Source organism: Staurois parvus, unplaced genomic scaffold, assembly GCF_062004578.1.
Source record: "Staurois parvus isolate SC_StPar_1 unplaced genomic scaffold, SC_StPar_1.0 ptg001538l, whole genome shotgun sequence".
Taxonomy (NCBI): Eukaryota; Metazoa; Chordata; class Amphibia; order Anura; family Ranidae; genus Staurois; species Staurois parvus.
The window spans coordinates 174,209-192,917 of NW_028319334.1; the positions used below are offsets into that span (position 1 = coordinate 174,209).

The 18,709-nt window shown below is 41.9% G+C and overlaps 1 protein-coding gene across 3 annotated transcripts in view; it reads left to right on the forward strand.

Annotated features, from left to right (window-relative positions):
• The window catches only part of LOC149435331 (nuclear factor 7, brain-like), a 192,926-nt gene that overhangs the window by 154,457 nt on the left and 19,760 nt on the right, over positions 1-18,709 (forward strand). The window contains exon 8 of one of the 3 annotated variants that reach the window (XM_089662769.1): positions 13,657-14,553. The exons of 1 other annotated variant lie outside the window; for it this stretch is intronic. In XM_089662769.1, coding sequence (XP_089518895.1) covers positions 13,657-14,246 — 590 coding nt within the window. In that variant the 3' untranslated portion in view covers positions 14,247-14,553. Of the gene's footprint in view, positions 1-324; positions 1,663-13,656; positions 14,554-18,709 lie in introns of those variants that run through there. One more of the 3 variants, XM_089662771.1, reaches the window with a different exon arrangement.

Consider the following 18,709-nt stretch of genomic DNA (forward strand, 5'->3'; position numbering starts at 1 on the left):
ATGGAAGCTATTTTACCAATTTGCTCTCAGCACAAATCAGTCATGAACTTCCATGGTTACTGGTAATTTGATGAATTGTGCTTGCCACTGTGGGTTTGACAAGGCTGCAGTATGGCTGTGAATAGGCCATTTAGCCCATGCTGTGCGACACCTGGAGCAGTGCAAGAACCCACCTTGGTAAATTCCTAGTACGTGTGCAATGGTCCATCCTGCACGTAACTCGGCATCTTTAACAATGGACTCATCCTTCAAAACTAAATTGAAAATAAAGACCCAAACAGTTTTAGAAAGAGAATGTTAAACTTGTTTAATTGTTCATTACAGAACCTCAGGAGATTTGGATCGTTGGGAACTATTGGGTGACCAAGTGTGCTCAAGCAGTAAGGAGCAGCTCGTACGGAATGAACCTGAGATTCAACGAGAAAAAGTTTACCGTTCGTTGGATGGAAAAATGTAACCTGTGGCGTGACTTGTTGCCGGATCTGAACCGGGCTGCTTCTACCTTGGGAGAGCCAAGCATCGTATTCATCCATCTAGGGAGCCGTGAGCTGGGGCAAGAGCCCGTTTCAAAGTTTATAGCTATGGTGAAAAAATGTTTAAGTCGTCTTACTGAGAGTTACCCAAACACGAGCTTTATCTGGTCAATAATAATGCCCAGAAGAGAGTGGATGAAAACAGTTGTAGAAAAACACCGAAAGAAATGTAATTCTGAACTTTCTTCTTTTGCAAAAACGCATGGGATCAAGGTGGCTTATCTCCAGAGAGCTGAGATAATGTCTAGAGATCATTTACTGCATAAGCATGAGTACTCTTTGGCGGATGTTAGCAAAGATGTTATTCTGAGCGTCAAACGCGCTTTAGAAATCGCAATCAGCCATAAGAGAGCTAAGTCTCTTTAATGTATTTCAAATCTGCTAAGTCCCGTTATTCGATACTGGGACAGTTCATTTTAAGGTTTAGCTGAATTCAGTGATACGTCGAGAAGCATTTCCCTATAAGATGGAAATTGCTGGGTTTTTTTATTTTGTTGATTTGGAGTGACATTTCGTGATTTGTTCCTTATTCAGGGGCTCAATATAGATCATTGTATCCTTGTGACCCTTTTTTGTCATGAGATTGTCTTCATATGTTACAAGTTATTACTTTTTTGTCATGCAATCCTGGTGCTAGAGTAAAGATTTAGGAATAGTAAAACCATAGTAAATGGAAAACCTATCTAACATACCTAATCTTGTATCCTAGCTGTCCCATTTTTTTCTCCTTAGACTTTCATTTCAATTCTGCGTCCTGTAGTTCTATCTGTAGGGTGGCTTCACTGCCTCGCAGGTTCCCTTGGGTCTCCAGCCCAACCACCCTTGTGTTCACATTCCCGGTCAAGATTACATGCAGATGATCCATTGCTCTGTGTGCCATTTAACGCGTTGAATATCTGCTGACTCCCAAAATGCATCAGTTCTAAGGCTCAATTGAATAAGCTTTAGAAAATCTTGATTTTTTTTTTTCCTTATGGGGGTAAATGGCATTTTCCCAGATTTTAGGTTCCCTAGTGTGTAGTTTTATGTTACTAGTAAGTACTGGGTATCAGATTCAGGTGTTTATTGTATATCACGGCTTCCTTGTTAACACTTTTCTGTTCTAATAAAATCAATTTCCTTTAAACTCCTCAATGTCATCTGTGTTTTATAAATATGGAGAGTTTGCATATACTGAAGTATGGTGACCATTTTATGAGCTCCTTGATGTATTTAGAAAGTTTTCCACCCTTTATGATCTGACCTGAAAACAAACCTCAAAATGCAGCAAACGCTTTGAGGGCACCTAGATGATGAATAAAAATGGCTGGTTTCATTTGTGCTGTCCGAATTATGTTGGAAAGTGGTTGTACACTATATATACAGTCAGGTCCATAAATATTGGGACATCGACACAATTCTAACATTTTTGGCTCTATACACCACCACAATGGATTTGAAATGAAACGAACAAGATGTGCTTTAACTGCAGACTGTCAACTTTAATTTGAGGGTATTTACATCCAAATCAGGTGAATGGTGTAGGAATTACAACAGTTTGCATATGTGCCTCCCACTTGTTAAGGGACCAAAAGTAATGGGACAATTGGCTTCTCAGCTGTTCCATGGAAAGGTGTGTCTTATTCCCTCATTATCCCAATTACAATGAGCAGATAAAAGGTCCAGAGTTCATTTCAAGTGTGCTATTTGCATTTGGAATCTGTTGCTGTCAACTCTCAAGATGAGATCCAAAGAGCTGTCACTATCAGTGAAGCAAGCCATCATTAGGCTGAAAAAACAAAACAAACCCATCAGAGAGATAGCAAAAACATTAGGCGTGGCCAAAACAACTGTTTGGAACATTCTTAAAAAGAAGGAACGCACCGGTGAGCTCAGCAACACCAAAAGACTCAGAAGACCACGGTAAACAACTGTGGTGGATGACCAAAGAATTCTTTCCCTGGTGAAGAAAACACCCTTCACAACAGTTGGCCAGATCAAGAACACTCTCCAGGAGGTAGGTGTCTGTGTGTCAAAGTCAACAATCAAGAGAAGACTTCACCAGAGTGAATACAGAGGGTTCACCACAAGATGTAAACCATTGGTGAGCCTCAAAAACAGGAAGGCCAGATTAGAGTTTGCCAAACGACATCTAAAAAAGCCTTCACAGTTCTGGAACAACATCCTATGGACAGATGAGACCGAGATCAACTTGTACCAGAGTGATGGGAAGAGAAGAGGATGGAGAAGGAACTGCTCATGATCCTAAGCATACCACCTCATCAGTGAAGCATGGTGGTGGTAGTGTCATGGCGTGGGCATGTATGGCTGCCAATGGAACTGGTTCTCTTGTATTTATTGATGATGTGACTGTTGACAAAAGCAGCCGGATGAATTGTGAAGTGTTTGGGGCAATTTTATCTGCTCATATTCAGCCAAATGCTTCAGAACTCATTGGACGCCGCTTCACAGTGCAGATGGACAATGACCCAAAGCAGACTGCAAAAGCAACCAAAGAGTTTTTTAAGGGAAAGAAGTGGAATGTTATGCAATTTCTAAGTCAATCACCTGACCTGAATCCGATTGAGCATTTCACTTGCTGAAGACAAAACTGAAGGGAAAATGCCCCAAGAACAAGCAGGAACTGAAGACAGTTGCATTAGAGGCCTGGCAGAGCATCACCAGGGATGAAACCCAGCGTCTGGAGATGTCTATGCGCTCCACACTTCAGGCTGTAATTGACTGCAAAGGATTTGCAACCAAGTATTAAAAAGTGAAAGTTTGATTTATTATTATTATTCTGTCCCTGTAAAATATCGTATTGTCCCGATATTTTATTAACTTGTATTGATGAGAAATGTTCAGATAGAAAGTCCTTCCACTTCTTGTAAAAACTCAAAAAGATGATTTAATAATAACGTTGCATAAAATTAGAAATAAAATATTGGCATACAGAATGTTTAAATAATGTCCAAAAAATATAGGTAAGTTCTTGATAATAAGATTGTATATATGTATATGTGTGTATGTGTGTGTCTCTCAAGGCTTCAAGCAATGAGTGCCTAAAAAGTCTTTGTTCAGCTGTTAAAAGAGCAATCCAGCCCCCACCAACCTAAAAGTGGGTTGATATTCTCTTGTAGTCCTACTAAGATAATTGCTTCTCTCAAAGTCTGAGTGTAACTTTATCTCTTACATAGATGGGGGAGGATGGGGGAAGGTATAGCTAATTGCTCTCATATGTGGCTTGAATGTAAAGGAAAAACCCAAGATATATGTTCACAGACTCTGAAGTCTAATTACTCACTTTTCCCAATCTAGAACAAATATAAATATAATAACTCAATTATTCTATTAAGATCCAACTCATTCATACTTATGTTAGTACTGTTAATAAGAAGATATTAAATATTAGGTTAAGGAAAGCTTCTAACAGTCCCATTACTTTTGGTCCCTTAATAAGTGGGAGGCACATATGCAAACTGTTGTAATTCCTACATCGTTCACCTGATTTGTAAATACCCTCAAATTGAAGCTGACAATCTGCAGTTAAAGCACATCTTGTTCGTTTCATTTCAAATCCATTGTGGTGGTGTATAGAGCCAAAAATGTTAGAATTGTGTTGATGTCCCAATATTTATGGACCTGACTGTGTGTATATATATATATATATATATATATATATATACATATATATACACCCACTGAAGTGACTAGCCTCAGGTGAAACAGAGTAGGCACATCTTCCTATATAAGCCCTCTCTCCTCTACAGCCATTCAAACTACACAAATCAAAGGCTAATTTCCTGCTTCAGGAGGCAGGGATCCGATGTCACACACTGCACAGCATAGAGCAGGAAACTGAGTGTAATCTGAGTTTTGAGTGGAGGGAAAGGGCACACGCTCTCTACATAGTTTCATAGAGAAACATGAACAGCTTGGGGGAGGGGGGGGGATGCAGACAAAATCACATAAGATGCTTTGGATTGATACAAGTACACATTATAAAAGGATGTGCTTTGTGCGTTCATTTCAGAGGTTTACTACCACTTTGACTTCTAGTCTCTGCAACACAACAGAGAGAGAGAGGAAGTCTCTCCAAATGGAGGTAAATCCCCTCTTAGATGGCTGTCATAGGAACAGATGTACTCATTGGAAGATGTCCAAAATTTTGGATTTCCCCTCACTTTCTGTCCTGGTGACTGCGGTTACCAGGGCAAATTTTTTTTAATTTTATATTATATGGTGTATATATTTTTTAGAAATATTTTAAAAATCTATTCTGTTGCAGATTGCCTTTCATTTCCTATTCTGATGACACAACAGAAAGTTAGCGGAAACCTCCAAATTAAGGGGAAATCCCCACTTAGTCCTGTGTACCTGTCAGGAATGGACTGGCCAGCAATAGTGGGACTCACCTGCCTTATGAGCTGCAGTACCAGGGCTGGCCAGCGGGTGCTCCCAGCAATCAGAGACTTAACCTTGCAGCCAGTCAAACACCTGGAACTAATTATACTGGTGTATTTAAGGGACATTCAGACCTGCAGACTCTGCCTTGGTGTTGTGTTTCTCCTGGGCCCTGTATCCTGCTCCCTGTTCCTGTCTGATTCTCTGCTGACCCTGCTCTGATCCCTGGCTTGTCTGACCATTCTCCTGATCCCTGGCTTGTCTGACCATTCTCCTCTGCCTGACCCTCTGTACCACGCTGCCCGCTACCTGCTGAACCTGGCCTGTGACCCCGACCATTCTCCGCTTGCTCCCCCTGTACCTACCTGCCCGATTGATATTGACCCGGCCTGCCTGACGACGCTTGCATTGTATGTACTGTTATCTGTGGGTGGTTTGGTTCGTTTGCACTGTGTTATGTTTTAGTATTGCACTGCGTTTGTTTGTATTGTTAGTGTTAATAAATTACATTGTTTATAACATATCTAAAGTCTGCGTTTCCCTGCGTCAGTCACACACCTCTGGTCATACCCGGGAGCCCTGACAGTACCTGGAACCAGGTGTCCTCATTGCACGATGTCCTCTGTATTCCAGTTCTGGTGCCAGCTGTAAAATGTGAATTTTCCATCACTTTCTGTGCTGGCAACAATGGCCACCAGTAAAACTAGAGGGGGTGAGTCTCACCAGCCAGTACATCCAAAACTCAAGCTTTTTTGGTCTCTAATAAAGGTAATCTGTAGCATGTATTAGGTTTTATAAATATTTGGAAGTTTGGGTGAACAGTACATATGAATATTCTATTTGCCACATGCAAGCAAAGGCATGTTTAGCAAAATATTTATTATAGATACTGATATAGCGCCATCAATTTACACAGCACTTTACATATATATTGTACATTCACATCAGTCCCTAATCCTCAAGTGGTGTACAATCTAAGCTCCTTAATTTACATTCATACATACACATACTAGGGACAGTTTAGGCCGGATCCAATTAACTTATCAGCATGTCTTTGGAGTGTGGGAGGAAACCCACGCAGCCACAGGGAAAACATGCAATCTCCAGGCAGGTGGTGCCGTGGTTGGAATTCGAACCCACGACCCTAATGCTGTCAAGTGGAAGTGCTAACCATTTAGCCACTGTCCTACCCGAATAGCAGGGAGATCAGATTACACACACCACAGAATAAGTGAAGCACGAGCAACTCAATTCTGCATGTCTATCAGAGAAACTGGGACTGTCTGCTTATTCGATTAGGGACTGTGGTTAATGGGTTTTTGTTTGCATCAGAGCTGCATCTCTCCCGATACATGTGAATGGGAATGCAACAGCAGGCTTATGTCGTCTAGGAAGTCGGCTGCACCTTTCAGTAAGCTATGCAAGCTCACACTGTTCTCAAAGCAAGCTGAATGCACTCGAAAGCTGCATTGCCCATCAACACAAGCCCTTATACAGGGGGTCCTCACAAGTATACAAGCAGCTCTGGACTTTGGTGGAACAGCTGGTGTGCTTTGCAAACTGATGCGTTCTTTTACCAAAGGCCTTAAGGTAAATGTTTTACGCATATATAGAACATTCGTATTGTAAACATGGAAAGGTGAAATCAAAACTGGTATTTGGCGATTTAATCATTCTTCTTTTGTACGTCTCCTTAACCGTTTCCATACCGGGCAATTTTACACCTTCCTGCCCAGGCCATTTTTCAGGTTTCAGCGCTCTCACACTTTGAATGACAATTGCGCGGTCATACAACATTGTACCCAAACTAAAATTTTATCATTTTCTTCACACAACTAGAGCTTTCTTTTGGTGGTATTTAATCACCGCTGGGGTTTTTATTTTTTGCTAAATTAACAAAAAAAAACCAAAAATTTTGAAAAAAAAACACATTTTTCTTTGTTTCTGTTATAAAAGTTTACAAATAAATAATTGTTCTTCATAAATTTAGGCCGAGATGTATTCTGCTACATGTCTTTGGTGAAAATAACCCAAATTAGGATGTATTATTTAGTTTGTAGGAAAGTTATAGAGTTCACAAACTATGGTATAGATCTGAATATTGATCAATCCTGAAGTACTGACGGCCAATCTAATTTCTTGAGGTCCAAGAATGTCAGAATAGTACAGATATCCCCAAATGACCCCTTTTTGCAGAGTAGACAGTCCGACGTACTTCATAAGAGGCATGGCGAGTTTTTTGAAGTTGTATTTTTTTGTCATAATTTTTTGAAAAATGAAAAAATGAAAAAAATTATTTTCACTATTTTTTTTTTTTTACATACTGTCACCAGTGCAGTACAGCGTCATCATATAACTGGCATGGCGGTGAACAGGGAAACTGACTGGTGACAGTATGAAAAAAAAATATATATATATATTTTTTTTTTTTTTTTTTTTTATTATATTTAATTTTTTATTACATTTTTTTTTTTTTAAGATTTTTTTTCATATTTTACTATGACCAAAATAGTACAATGTTACCATAGTAACATTGTACTACTTTGGGGAAGTGATCAGTATTTTTTTTTTTTTTTTTTTTTTTTACACAATTTGCTTAAAGCAAAGAATTACTTTGCTATAAGCAAGCATTTACCTGAATGAAATCGATTCATTCAGCTTTTTTTTTTTTTTTTTTTTTTTTTTTGTGCTTAGCTGTGATTTGGTCACAGCTAATCACATGACATGTGCATGTGATTAGCTGTGACCATTCACAGCTAGGCACTAGTATACAATGGATGGCATCATGAATGAAGCCATCCATTGTATACAACTGTCATGTGACCTGCTGTGATTGGTCACAGCAGGTCACATGGTACCAGCAACGGGAGCCGGTACTCGGATCTGTCATCGGCCGTGTCCGAGGTGCACGCCCGGTGACAGATCGCACTGCTGCGCCGCTCTGCATTCGCGCAAACAGCGCATGTGCGGGAGCACGCCAAATGGCGTGCACCCGGAATGCAGATACACATCTGAAGCCGCCAAACGGCCATTGGCCGGGCGGCTAATGGTTAAAGTGTACAATCTCTATAGTGCTGCTGCATCATTGTTGATGGGACTGCAGTATAGAACCATTATTGTAAAGCCATCATCTAACCGGTCTCCAAACTCCTGCCCTTAGCTTGCTTTTATCTGTCCCTTGGGATACGAGTTCATCCACTGATACCAATAGGGTATAAATCTCCCCCACTGAGACCAGTGAAGGGACACAATTACTCTCAGTGACACCAACAATTGAGCCCAATGACATTAACCCCTTCACGCCTAAGGGTAAATGCCTAAGCACAATTCTGCACCGTTGACATGTGATAGTAAAACCGTACATATCACCACAACTACTTTGTACATCCGGGTGGATTATACCTTGATTTTTTCAGGACAAATTGGGCTTTCATTTGGTGGTAAATACTAATGGATATCTCCTGATTTTTTTTATTGTCAAAGGAAAACTGGCCCAAAATAGTAAAAAAAAAAAAAAAAATTTTTTTTATTTAGTTTTTTTGTTACGACCATAACCTACCACCAAAGAACAACCCAAAATAAATTCTCCAGCTCTTGACGATCGCAGCGATACCATATATGTGTATGTTTGTTGTTTGTACCCGTAGTACAGCTCCGGAAAGAATAGTGCGCATTTTGGTTTTTTTTTTACCTAAAACACACTGACATTAACACTAATTGACACTGATACCAATGTTGTTTTGTAAATCCTGACCTTTGACCTTGACCCAAACACTAACCCTGGCACTGAACTAGATCAAACCTTGATCTAGGTATTTTTCTTTTCTTTTATAATATTTATTTATTTTTTCTACAAACATTTTTTTCTCTCTATGCCAGGAGTTAGAGTGATACAATGTATCTCTCTTCTCCATTCATAGAGAGAGAAAAAAACAAGGGGGCCGGGCTGCACAGTGACTGATCACTGTGATAGCCAGTCAGAGGCTATCACAGCGATCATGTGACCCGGGACCGAGAGTCCCGGTCGTTAGAACGGTACCCGGTGCTCTCAGTGACACCGCGGTCTCAGTGCTGAGAGTGCGCCGAGCGGCGCGCTCCCAGCACAAAGACAGGTACGCATATTTGCGGCCCCACGGAAAAAAGCCCAGTTCCGTGAGGCCGCATATTTGTGTGACGTCGGCGGGAAGGGGTTAATGAATGGGGCACAATACCTCTCAATGACACGAACATCGGGGCGTAATTCCTTGCACTGACACTAAAAGTAGGGTATTGTTTTTTCCTGCTGATGTTGGGACCATTTCTACTTCCAAAGGCCACAGTCTGGCCGCCTCTGAAGTCTAAAGGAAAGTAAACTGGCCCAGTTTAGAAAGTTTGGAGACCCATGATCTAACCCTTGGGTGATGTTGGGACAGAATGTGATTATTTACAATAAGGATGCCCCCCTCCCTTTACATTGGTCTACAAAGAACATTTTTGGTATCATGCCACTGGTGTTGGATCCAGAGCCGCCAAATGGGGGTTCAATCAGCCACAGCTCTAGCCAACCTCTTGAGGAACCTAGTTGAGAATGGTTGACTTAGAGAATGAGATATTGGGGCATAGTGTGATTATGCACAATGGAAAGCCTCAGCCCTGGAGGGGAACAACCTAATCCTACAATGGCCTGCGCTATTCATTGCCAGCTTTTGGTGTTCCCAGGAAAAAGATACCAGCACAATGCTAAGTGGTTGTTGCAGAGGTATGCTTGGATGAAAAAGTCGCTCTGCAAAAAGTTGTGCAGCGTAGAACTACATCACGTGCACATTTCCCTAAGTCTTTAGAAAGTCCTGAAAAATGCCCGATCTGCTAGAAATCCAGTGAACGTCTAACTTCCTAAAGTGAGCTGACAACACTGCTTTGAAAGCCCAGGTAGTGTTGTCAGCTCTGCCCAGTTCACTGATGTGATCTACAAAACGCTGAACCTCTACTGTAAAAAAAAAAACAAAAAACAAGGTGCAGCAACGCCATGCATTCTAAATAAACATGAGAGGCGTGGCTGCTAATATCTTCACAAGCTAATTCCCTTTTAGATTGTAAACTGTATCAGGGCCCTCTGACCTCTTCGGTATTAATGTATTGTAACTACTGCTTGCCCTCACGTTGTAAAGAGCTGCTCAAACTGTTGCCGCAATGTCAGTCCTGTATATTAACAGTGCACAAGTGTGTGGGGACAGTCCTAAAATTAGTGGGGGAAAGGGCATTACTAATGCATGTGCATGAAATATGACAAAAAGGATGGAATATCATTGGCAATGGAAATGCAGCAAAACTACAGCAGGATCTATACAAACCCTTATGATATGGAGGTAAGATAGGTGTTCTGGGGTGCCAACACACTTCCCATCCTAATGTAACAGTGATGTGCCACCATAGATACAGTACAATACCAGGGGCGGACTGACAACTCATGGGGCCCCCGGGCAATAGGGGATCATGGGGCCCCCGTGTCCTTGCCCAAACGCAAAAAAGCCTCTGAAAAAGGTACCAGGGGCATCTCATGGGGCCCCCTACTGACCCCGGGTAGTGCCCAAGTTTCCAAATGGTCAGTCCGCCCCTGTACAATACATAAGCGTTGTTGGTCTGAGACGGGAAATGTTACTAATTAGATCACCAGGTGAAAACGGGAAAAAAGCCCTATGGGAAAGACAACAGCCACTACATCTAGGAACATGTAAACTCCAATATATTACATATTTGTTTTTGGATTCACTTTTTTATTTTCGATCGCCTTTGTGTTTTTTATAGAAGATGTACAGTATCTCACAGTTGCTGTTGTTCCCAGTTGTTTCCTGTTTGTTATACCACTTAACAGTTGACCGTGGAATATTTAGTAGTCAGGAAATGTCACGGATGGACTTACAGTATCTCCCAGAAGTGAGTCGTTACCCCCCCCCCTCACATTTTTGTAAATATTTGATTCTCTGTTTTTATGTGACAACACTGAAGAAATGACACTTTGCTACAATGTGACGTAGTCAGTGTACAGCTTGTATAACGTAAATTTTCTGTCTGCTCAAAATAACTCAACACTCCGCCATTAATGTCTAAACCGCTGGCAACAAAAGTGACTCCACCCCTAAGTGACAAGGTCCAAATTGGGCCCAATTAGCCATTTACCCCCCCCCCTCCCACAGTGTCATGTGACTCCCTAGTGTTACAAGGTCTCAGGTGTGAATGGGGAGCAGGTGTGTTAAATTTGGTGTTATCGCTCTCACTCTCTCACCCTAGGTGGTGCCACTGCGGATCTGCACAAAAATCCGTGCAGCCGCACCACCCACACAGGGAAATGCGGACCCGCTGGCGGATGCCATTAGTTCTAATGGCACGTCGCCCGCACTGGAAAAAGAAACCGAACTGGGAACCGAGGTTCCCGTGCGGGCTGCGTTTTTCAAAGAAGTGCAGGGACTTCTTCCCTGCATGTCCCGGGGCACGGGAGTCCAAATGATTGGGCTCTCATGCCCGTGCAAAACTCGGCTCGCACGGCCGCATATATGTAAACCAGGGGTGAGTGTTCAGTGTTGTCACATGAAAAAATATAATATATTTACAAAAATGTGAGTGGTGTACTCACTTCCTTGAGATACTGTAAACCTTTGCATTGTGAAGGCCCATCAAACAAATTTTTACAGGTCCATGAGCATTTTATTAAATCGAGAGTAGATAAAGGGTCCAAACAGAAGGTAGACAAGGTGTTCTGGCCCCAGTTTTTACCATTTTATATACCATGGAAGTAATGAAATGCTTCCGGACTCATAAATGTTTTGTGCCTTCTGGTTCAACTACTTTTAAATCAATGGGCTAAAAACACAATGCACCCCACAGATGTTCTTAGACCCTTAAAACGGAACTACACACCATCTGAGTACCAAAAATGCTGTTTAAATCCTTTTTTATATTCAAAGCAAACTCCCACATCCATCCATATCTCCGTGCTTTAATTTGCTGAGGCTGAGCAAAGAATTACTTTGCTATAAGCAAGCATTTAGCTGAATGAAATCGATTCATTCAGCTTTTTTTTTTTTTGCTTTTTTTTTTTTGTGCTTAGCTGTGATTTGGTCACAGCTAATCACATGACATGTGCATGTGACCTGCTGTGACTATTCACAGCTAGGCACTAGTATACAATGGATGGCATCATGAATGAAGCCATCCATTGTATACAACTATCATGTGACCTGCTGTGATTGGTCACAGCAGGTCACATGGTACCAGCTACGGGAGCCGGTACTCGGATCTGTCATCGGCCGTGTCCGAGGTGCACGGCCCGTGACAGATCCCGCTGCTGCGCCGCTCTGCTGTGCCGCTCTGCTGTGCCGCAAACTGCGCATGTGCGGGAGCACGCCAAATGGCGTGCACCCGGAATTTAGGAGCGCATTTCAAGCCGCCAAACGGCCATTGGCCGGGCGGCTAATGGTTAAAAAGAAAACAATTAGCCTTTCTGCCCACTACTGTCTTGTGTAAGGGCAGATGATTCATGTAGCATTTACTTCCTGGAATCCATCTGCTCTTAGATAAGAAATGCAGACAGGAAGGGTGTGTTTAGCTGAGAGAACCCCTCCTGAAGACTCTTGGGATGTATGACATAATTTGCCTAGGACTGGAAATCGGCAAGTAACTTAACCTCCCTAGCGGTCTGATTATGTCCATATTTCTGTGCTCAAAGCGGTACATTTTTTTGCATGGAAATATATAGTTTTTTTTATTGTAGGCCTGTAATTTTTAGGAATAACTCACTGAAATCTGTCCGAACAAGAGTCTAGTAAACATCCCGGGGATGATAAAATTTGAAACACGAAATCATAAATTATAATTTAATAAATAATCATAAAAAATAATATAATAATAATAAATGTAATTCAATAATATAATCAAACCAAAAACACTGAAATGTGAAATATAGCGGCAAGTTCGCACATCACTGAGCAAAGTCGCAAAATCGTTTTTAGTGTCCGATGACGAATCTCCCCACGAATCATTATCACTCAATTCTGCAAGTGGTTCTGATTTACTATCGCTGTTCTCTAGCCGGTCTAAAACCGATTTTGGGACGCTTTTTGGACACCATGGACGTTTCTCAGTTTCCAGGCAGAAAGAACAGTAAAAATGCAGGCAGGGCGCCGGACAAAGCACTCGGGACAACATGTATGTGAAATGGTTTGATACAGGAATGTTATACTATGTGATTTTAGTGTATTGAGTGAATGTCACTTTTGGTCATTTTCAAATTTCCCGTCGTTCCGTCCCCCGTACGCCCCGACGCTCGCAGGGGACGGAACCTAGATGACAGATGCCGGCATCCGCCGGATTACATTACACCGCAGGAGGGACATTGCGGGAGCGCAGGACAAGGTAAGTGAAGAACAGATGCCGGAGCAGCGGCCGCATAGTATTCCCGAGTGTAGCTCGGGGGTTACCGCTTGTGGTACTGAAACTTTACCCCGAGCTACACTCAGGAATACCTCCAGGGAGGCTACGAAATGTAAAAAATAAGATTTTAAAACCGATAACTCTGATATTCTTTCCTATCTATTTACTAATGCTAGCAGCAAAAGGATTAAAAATTGTCAATGTTGATTGAGAAAGTGGAACTTTCTGCTTAAAAATACTACTTCCCAGCAGTATTCTTCGAAGCAGCCTTGAAAATAATGTCCAGACCCATTTTAGACAGCGCACTTCAAACTTGTTTAATTGTTTATTTCAGAACCTAAGGAGATTTGGATCATCGGGGACTTTTGGGTGACCCATGCTGCTCAAGTAGCAAAGGAAAGTACATATGACAAGAACCTAGGACTCTTTGATGACCAGTTTACCGTTCGTTGGATGGAGAAGCCCTTTCTGTTGTGGGGTGACTTGATGCCAGATCTGAACCGGGCTGTTACAGTTCTGGGAGAGCCTAGCATTGTATTTATCCATCTAGGGGGTAGTGATCTGGCTGACAAAAAGTTCCTGACGTTCACATCTGGTGTGAAAAGAGATTTAGGTCGCCTTACCAAGTCTTACCCAAACACCACCTTTATCTGGTCAGCAATAATGCCCAAAAAGGAATGGCTGAACACATACATGGAGCACAAGAGAAATAAGTTTAATGTTCAAGTGTCCAAATTTGCACACAAATATGGAATACAGGTGGCTTGGTTCAGTGAAGTCATGGAGATGTCTAAAGCACATTTCCAAGAAAAAGAGAATTGTAAATACAGTTTGAATAATGCTTGTAACGTCTTTATTACAAACCTCAAAGACTCCTTGGAAATGGCAATGAACAAAAAGAAGATAAAAGAAGAGCCCATTTAGTGCGTTCCATAGATTCCAACTCCCATTATTCATCAATACTGGGGCATTTTATTTCTAAGGTTCAGTTGCATTTCTTTTTTTGGGGAACCTATATTTAGGTTACTTGGATGTGATGTTTTATGATATTGGGGAGCAGTGTGTATCTTATTTAGGGTCCAAATGTAGATTGTTGTATCCTTTTGACGCTTTTTATCAAATTTTTGTCTTCACGAGCTATAATCTTTGTGTTTTAAAGCAATCTTGTTGATAAAGTAGAAGACTTGAGGGTATTGAACCCTCCAAGAATAAAATAGCACACCTAATCTTGTTTTCTTGCTGTCCTGTCATTCATTTCAGCACTGACATGCAGGATTCAGTGTCCAGCGTTTTCCCCCTGTAGGGTGCCCACCCTGCCTTGCAGGTCCCTTTTTAGGTCCCAGCCTGGCCACCCTTGCATGCACATTCCAAGCCAAGCGAGCAGTCATTCCATGTGCCGAAAATACACAGGCAGGACCAAAATCAAGACACTCCTCGGTTCTTCCTCGTTTTTGTTTGGCTGTGGCTACCGAGATATGAGCATGCATGTGCTAAACCAGAAGTTTAGATGAGTGGCTCTGAGAAGGGAAGGCGCAAGCTGCATCTAAAAAGACTGAAAATTAGTATTTTGAGGAGATTTATGAAAAATACTTGTTACACTTTAGATTGGTAGATCTGAATTATTATTATACAGTGTTTATATAGCGCCAAAGGGTTTGCGCAACGCTGTACATTAGCGAGGGGGACAGAACATGAGACAATACAATACACGAGGGGTTCGAGGGCCCCGCTCTTTCGAGTTTACAATCTAGGCGTGGATTACTATTGGTTACAGTGAGGGTTTAATACTACTTTAATGTGTGTACAGAATCCAGAAGTAACCTATGATGTAGTGTGTCACTAGCATTAACACAGCAGTTTTTTTCTTCTTTTTTAAGAGTCCTTTCTGTAATCTAGTTTTTTCTTTAACCTATTGATCCTGCCAGTACGTTGATCATTTTTCCACTTCTTTAACGACCAAGCTGTCCAGCAAAAGGGACATTTACACAGGCAGCTCACTCAACATTTCTGGAAAGATCTTGGAGGGCTAGAGCTTTACAGAAATTTCACTTCACTTTTTTTTTCAACGCTTTGTCTCCCAGGGGGGAGTAGTGCTATGGAGTAATTTGTCCCATATTCCTATGTGCTTCGTAAGCCTAGCTGCGAGGTGCGGATGCGGCACCTCCTTCCTCCACAGCCATCCAACAATGTAGCTAACGAGGAGACAGCTGCTTAACCTCTTGCCGTCCGCCTGCTGTTTATAAACGGCAGGGCGGTGGCACTCCAGGGGCGGGTTGCCGTTCCTAAACGGCACCCGCCTTTTCTAGCTGTGCGCGCTCCCTGGGAGCGCGCACCACCGCGATCCGGTGCCCGCTGTGTCCTCCGGACACAGTGAAACACCGATCGTCGGACGGGACCTCTGTACGAGGTCCCGATCATGTGATCACTGATTGGCCAATCAGTGATCACATGCAAAGTAGTAAGCAAGATGTCACTTGTGACATCATTGCTTACTACGTGTGAAATCTGTGAATGATCACAGAGGTCACATGGTACAGGGCCATTCACAACAGCCTTGTACCATGTGACAAGCTGTGACCAATCACAGCTCACTCAGTACTTCTCAATGACTGCAAGAATGCAGACAGAGAGAAAGAGAAATGATTGCTTTTACATCCTATATGGGTGTAAAAGCAATCAGTGTAAAAAAAAAAAATCTTCATCACCCCCCACAAGTAGTACAGTGTCACCATGGTGACACTGTACTGCTAGGGTGACAGTATGTAAAAAAAATAATATAAAAATGTAAAAAAAAAATGTTTAAAAATTATAATTTTTGGTTATAAACTAATTTGGATTTTTTTTTTTTTTACTAAAAAAATAACGGAATAAATTTTGGCCAAGATTTATGATGAAATATTATTTATTTGCAAAATTTTATTAAAAAAACACTTTTTTTCAAAATTTTTAGAATTTTTCATTTACATAGTAAAAAAAATAAATATCCCAGCGGTGAATAAATACCACCAAAATAAAGCTTTATCTGTCTCAAAAAAATAGTAAAAAATTCATATGTACAGTATTGCATGACCGCGCAATTGTCATTCAAAGTGTGATACCGCTGAAAGCTGGCCTGGACAGGAAGGGGATAAAAGTGTCCGGACAGGGAGTGGTTAATATGTCACTTGCGTCTGCTCCAAGCACTTGCTGGTGATTAGCGGCGGCAAGAGAAATGCAGAGGGACGGGAGGCGCACCCAAGCGCCAGTTATCAATCTGCGTTTCCTTGCTAGCTACGTTGTCGGATGGCCTTGAAGAAAGTTGGGGACATTGCAAAGCACGTAGATACATGGGCTAAAGTACTACACTGAAAACAAATATCACTGGAGGCGTCTCGTCCAAGTGCTTATTGAGGCAATCGCACCACAAACCAGGTCAGGACCCCTTCATCAGGTATGTGATGATACAGGGTTGGGGACGCACCATATAGCTTTGCCGGGTGTGCTTACAGAGGTCTCCTTTTAAACAAAAACTGCCGCTGTAACCTTCCAAGGTGCTAACTGGAGGTTTTGCTTCTTTTCTATTTAAGCCAGTTTAAAGCTACAGGTCTGATCAACAGCTTCCCGGTCCCACAGGTTGACCATGCTTCTGAGCAATTTCACTTCACAACCAACAACGTTGTGACCCTGCTGCAGGAAATGAACAAATTATTATTTATTTCAGGTACTCAATTTACGCAGGGCTTTACATATATGTATTGTACATTCACATCAGTCCCCGCCCTCAAGGGGCGTACAATCTAAGGTCCCTAACTTACATTCATACATATACTAGGGACAATTTAGACAGGAGACCATTAACCTACGAGGATGTCTTTGGAGTGTGGGAGGAAATCGGAGTACCCGGCGGAAACCCACGCAGTCACAGGAAGAACATGCAAACTCCAGGCAGGAGGTGCCGTGGCTGGTATTCGAACGAACAACTCGAGTGCAGCTAGGCGGAAGTGCTAACCATTTAGCCACTGTGCTGCATACAAATCTACTGGTAAGATCAACAGATGATAAAATGTTACCTGGGGGGGGAAGAGAAGCTGCTGTGTTAGTACTTATGACAGACACCGATCACATACTTAACACATGCATTAAAAAGCAGCAAAGGCTCCATTTGACCTGCTTTGTCCAATATCAAAGCCTCTTAGTAGGACCTGTTGGGGTTTATTTACTAAAGCTGGAGAGTCCAAAATCAGACTCCCTTCTGCATAGAAACCAATCAGCTTCTAACCTCAGCTTGTTCAATGAAGCTTTGGCAATGAAACCTGGAAGCTGATTGGTTTCTATGCAGAAGGGAGTCTGATTTTGGACTCTCCGGCTTTAGTAAATAAACCCCGTTGTGTCCAAAGAATTACAAAGCAGGTCAACTAAAACCTCAGAGCTGTCCTACAGACCACACCATTTATGTAAATGGAAGGTGCAGACTTGCATTCAACATGTCCATCTATATGGACCCTAAAGATAGTGTTTTGTGGTACCATCCAGTCCTGTATTGACAGAACTTCCATTGAATTCATTGAATGTATTTGATGGGCAAGGTGACCCATTGTTTATATGTTTAAGTACAGCAGAAAAATGACTATTCTATGCTCAATAGCCAAATTGGTTGTAGTTTGAGAAGCTGTTATTAAAATTTGTTTTATTTCAATGTCTGAGTTTGTTACATTTTTGTATGTATTATGAGAATGGTGAAGGTTTACATTTTGCATTTAGACAGTATTCCTAACCATACAGTACAAGACACCGACTCCTTTCATCATAGACCCTGGGTTATATGCAGCCATCTTCAGGTGAGTGGACACAGGCATACAGAATTGTGGGGCAGCCCATATAACCCCTTCCTCTCCCAGCAATCCTTGTTTTTTTGCTAGTGTCTTTAGGTGATGGATAACCCGGCAGATTTTTTTTTTGGTTTTGTTTTCAGTTTTTTTGGGTTGTTTTTCTACTTCTACCTGGAAAACTAAGATTCCTACCAGGAAGACTAAGATTCCTTACTGATTTTCGCATTGAAAACTCTCTTCTCATCCCAGCTGCACCTAAAACCACTGTGGTTACCTCCTGTAGTCTCTGGGTCAATGACCCACCCTCCACATACCCTCCAAAGAAGACATATGCCTGCCTCTGACAACGTTCCAGCACTGGACACTTGACACGAACCCTTGGTGTACAGAGCACTGAAGTTAGCTGCAGAGTGCTCTACAGATCCATAAAAGTGGCACTCCACACTGGTGTGACCTAAACCCTGAAGACGCCCTCTATGGAGGAGGAGGTATAGCGTCCTGAGGTGGAAAGTATCCATCTGATGGTACTCCCCTAAGAAAGCCTAGAGCTCTGGAAAGTTGAGTCTGGGGATATGCCCT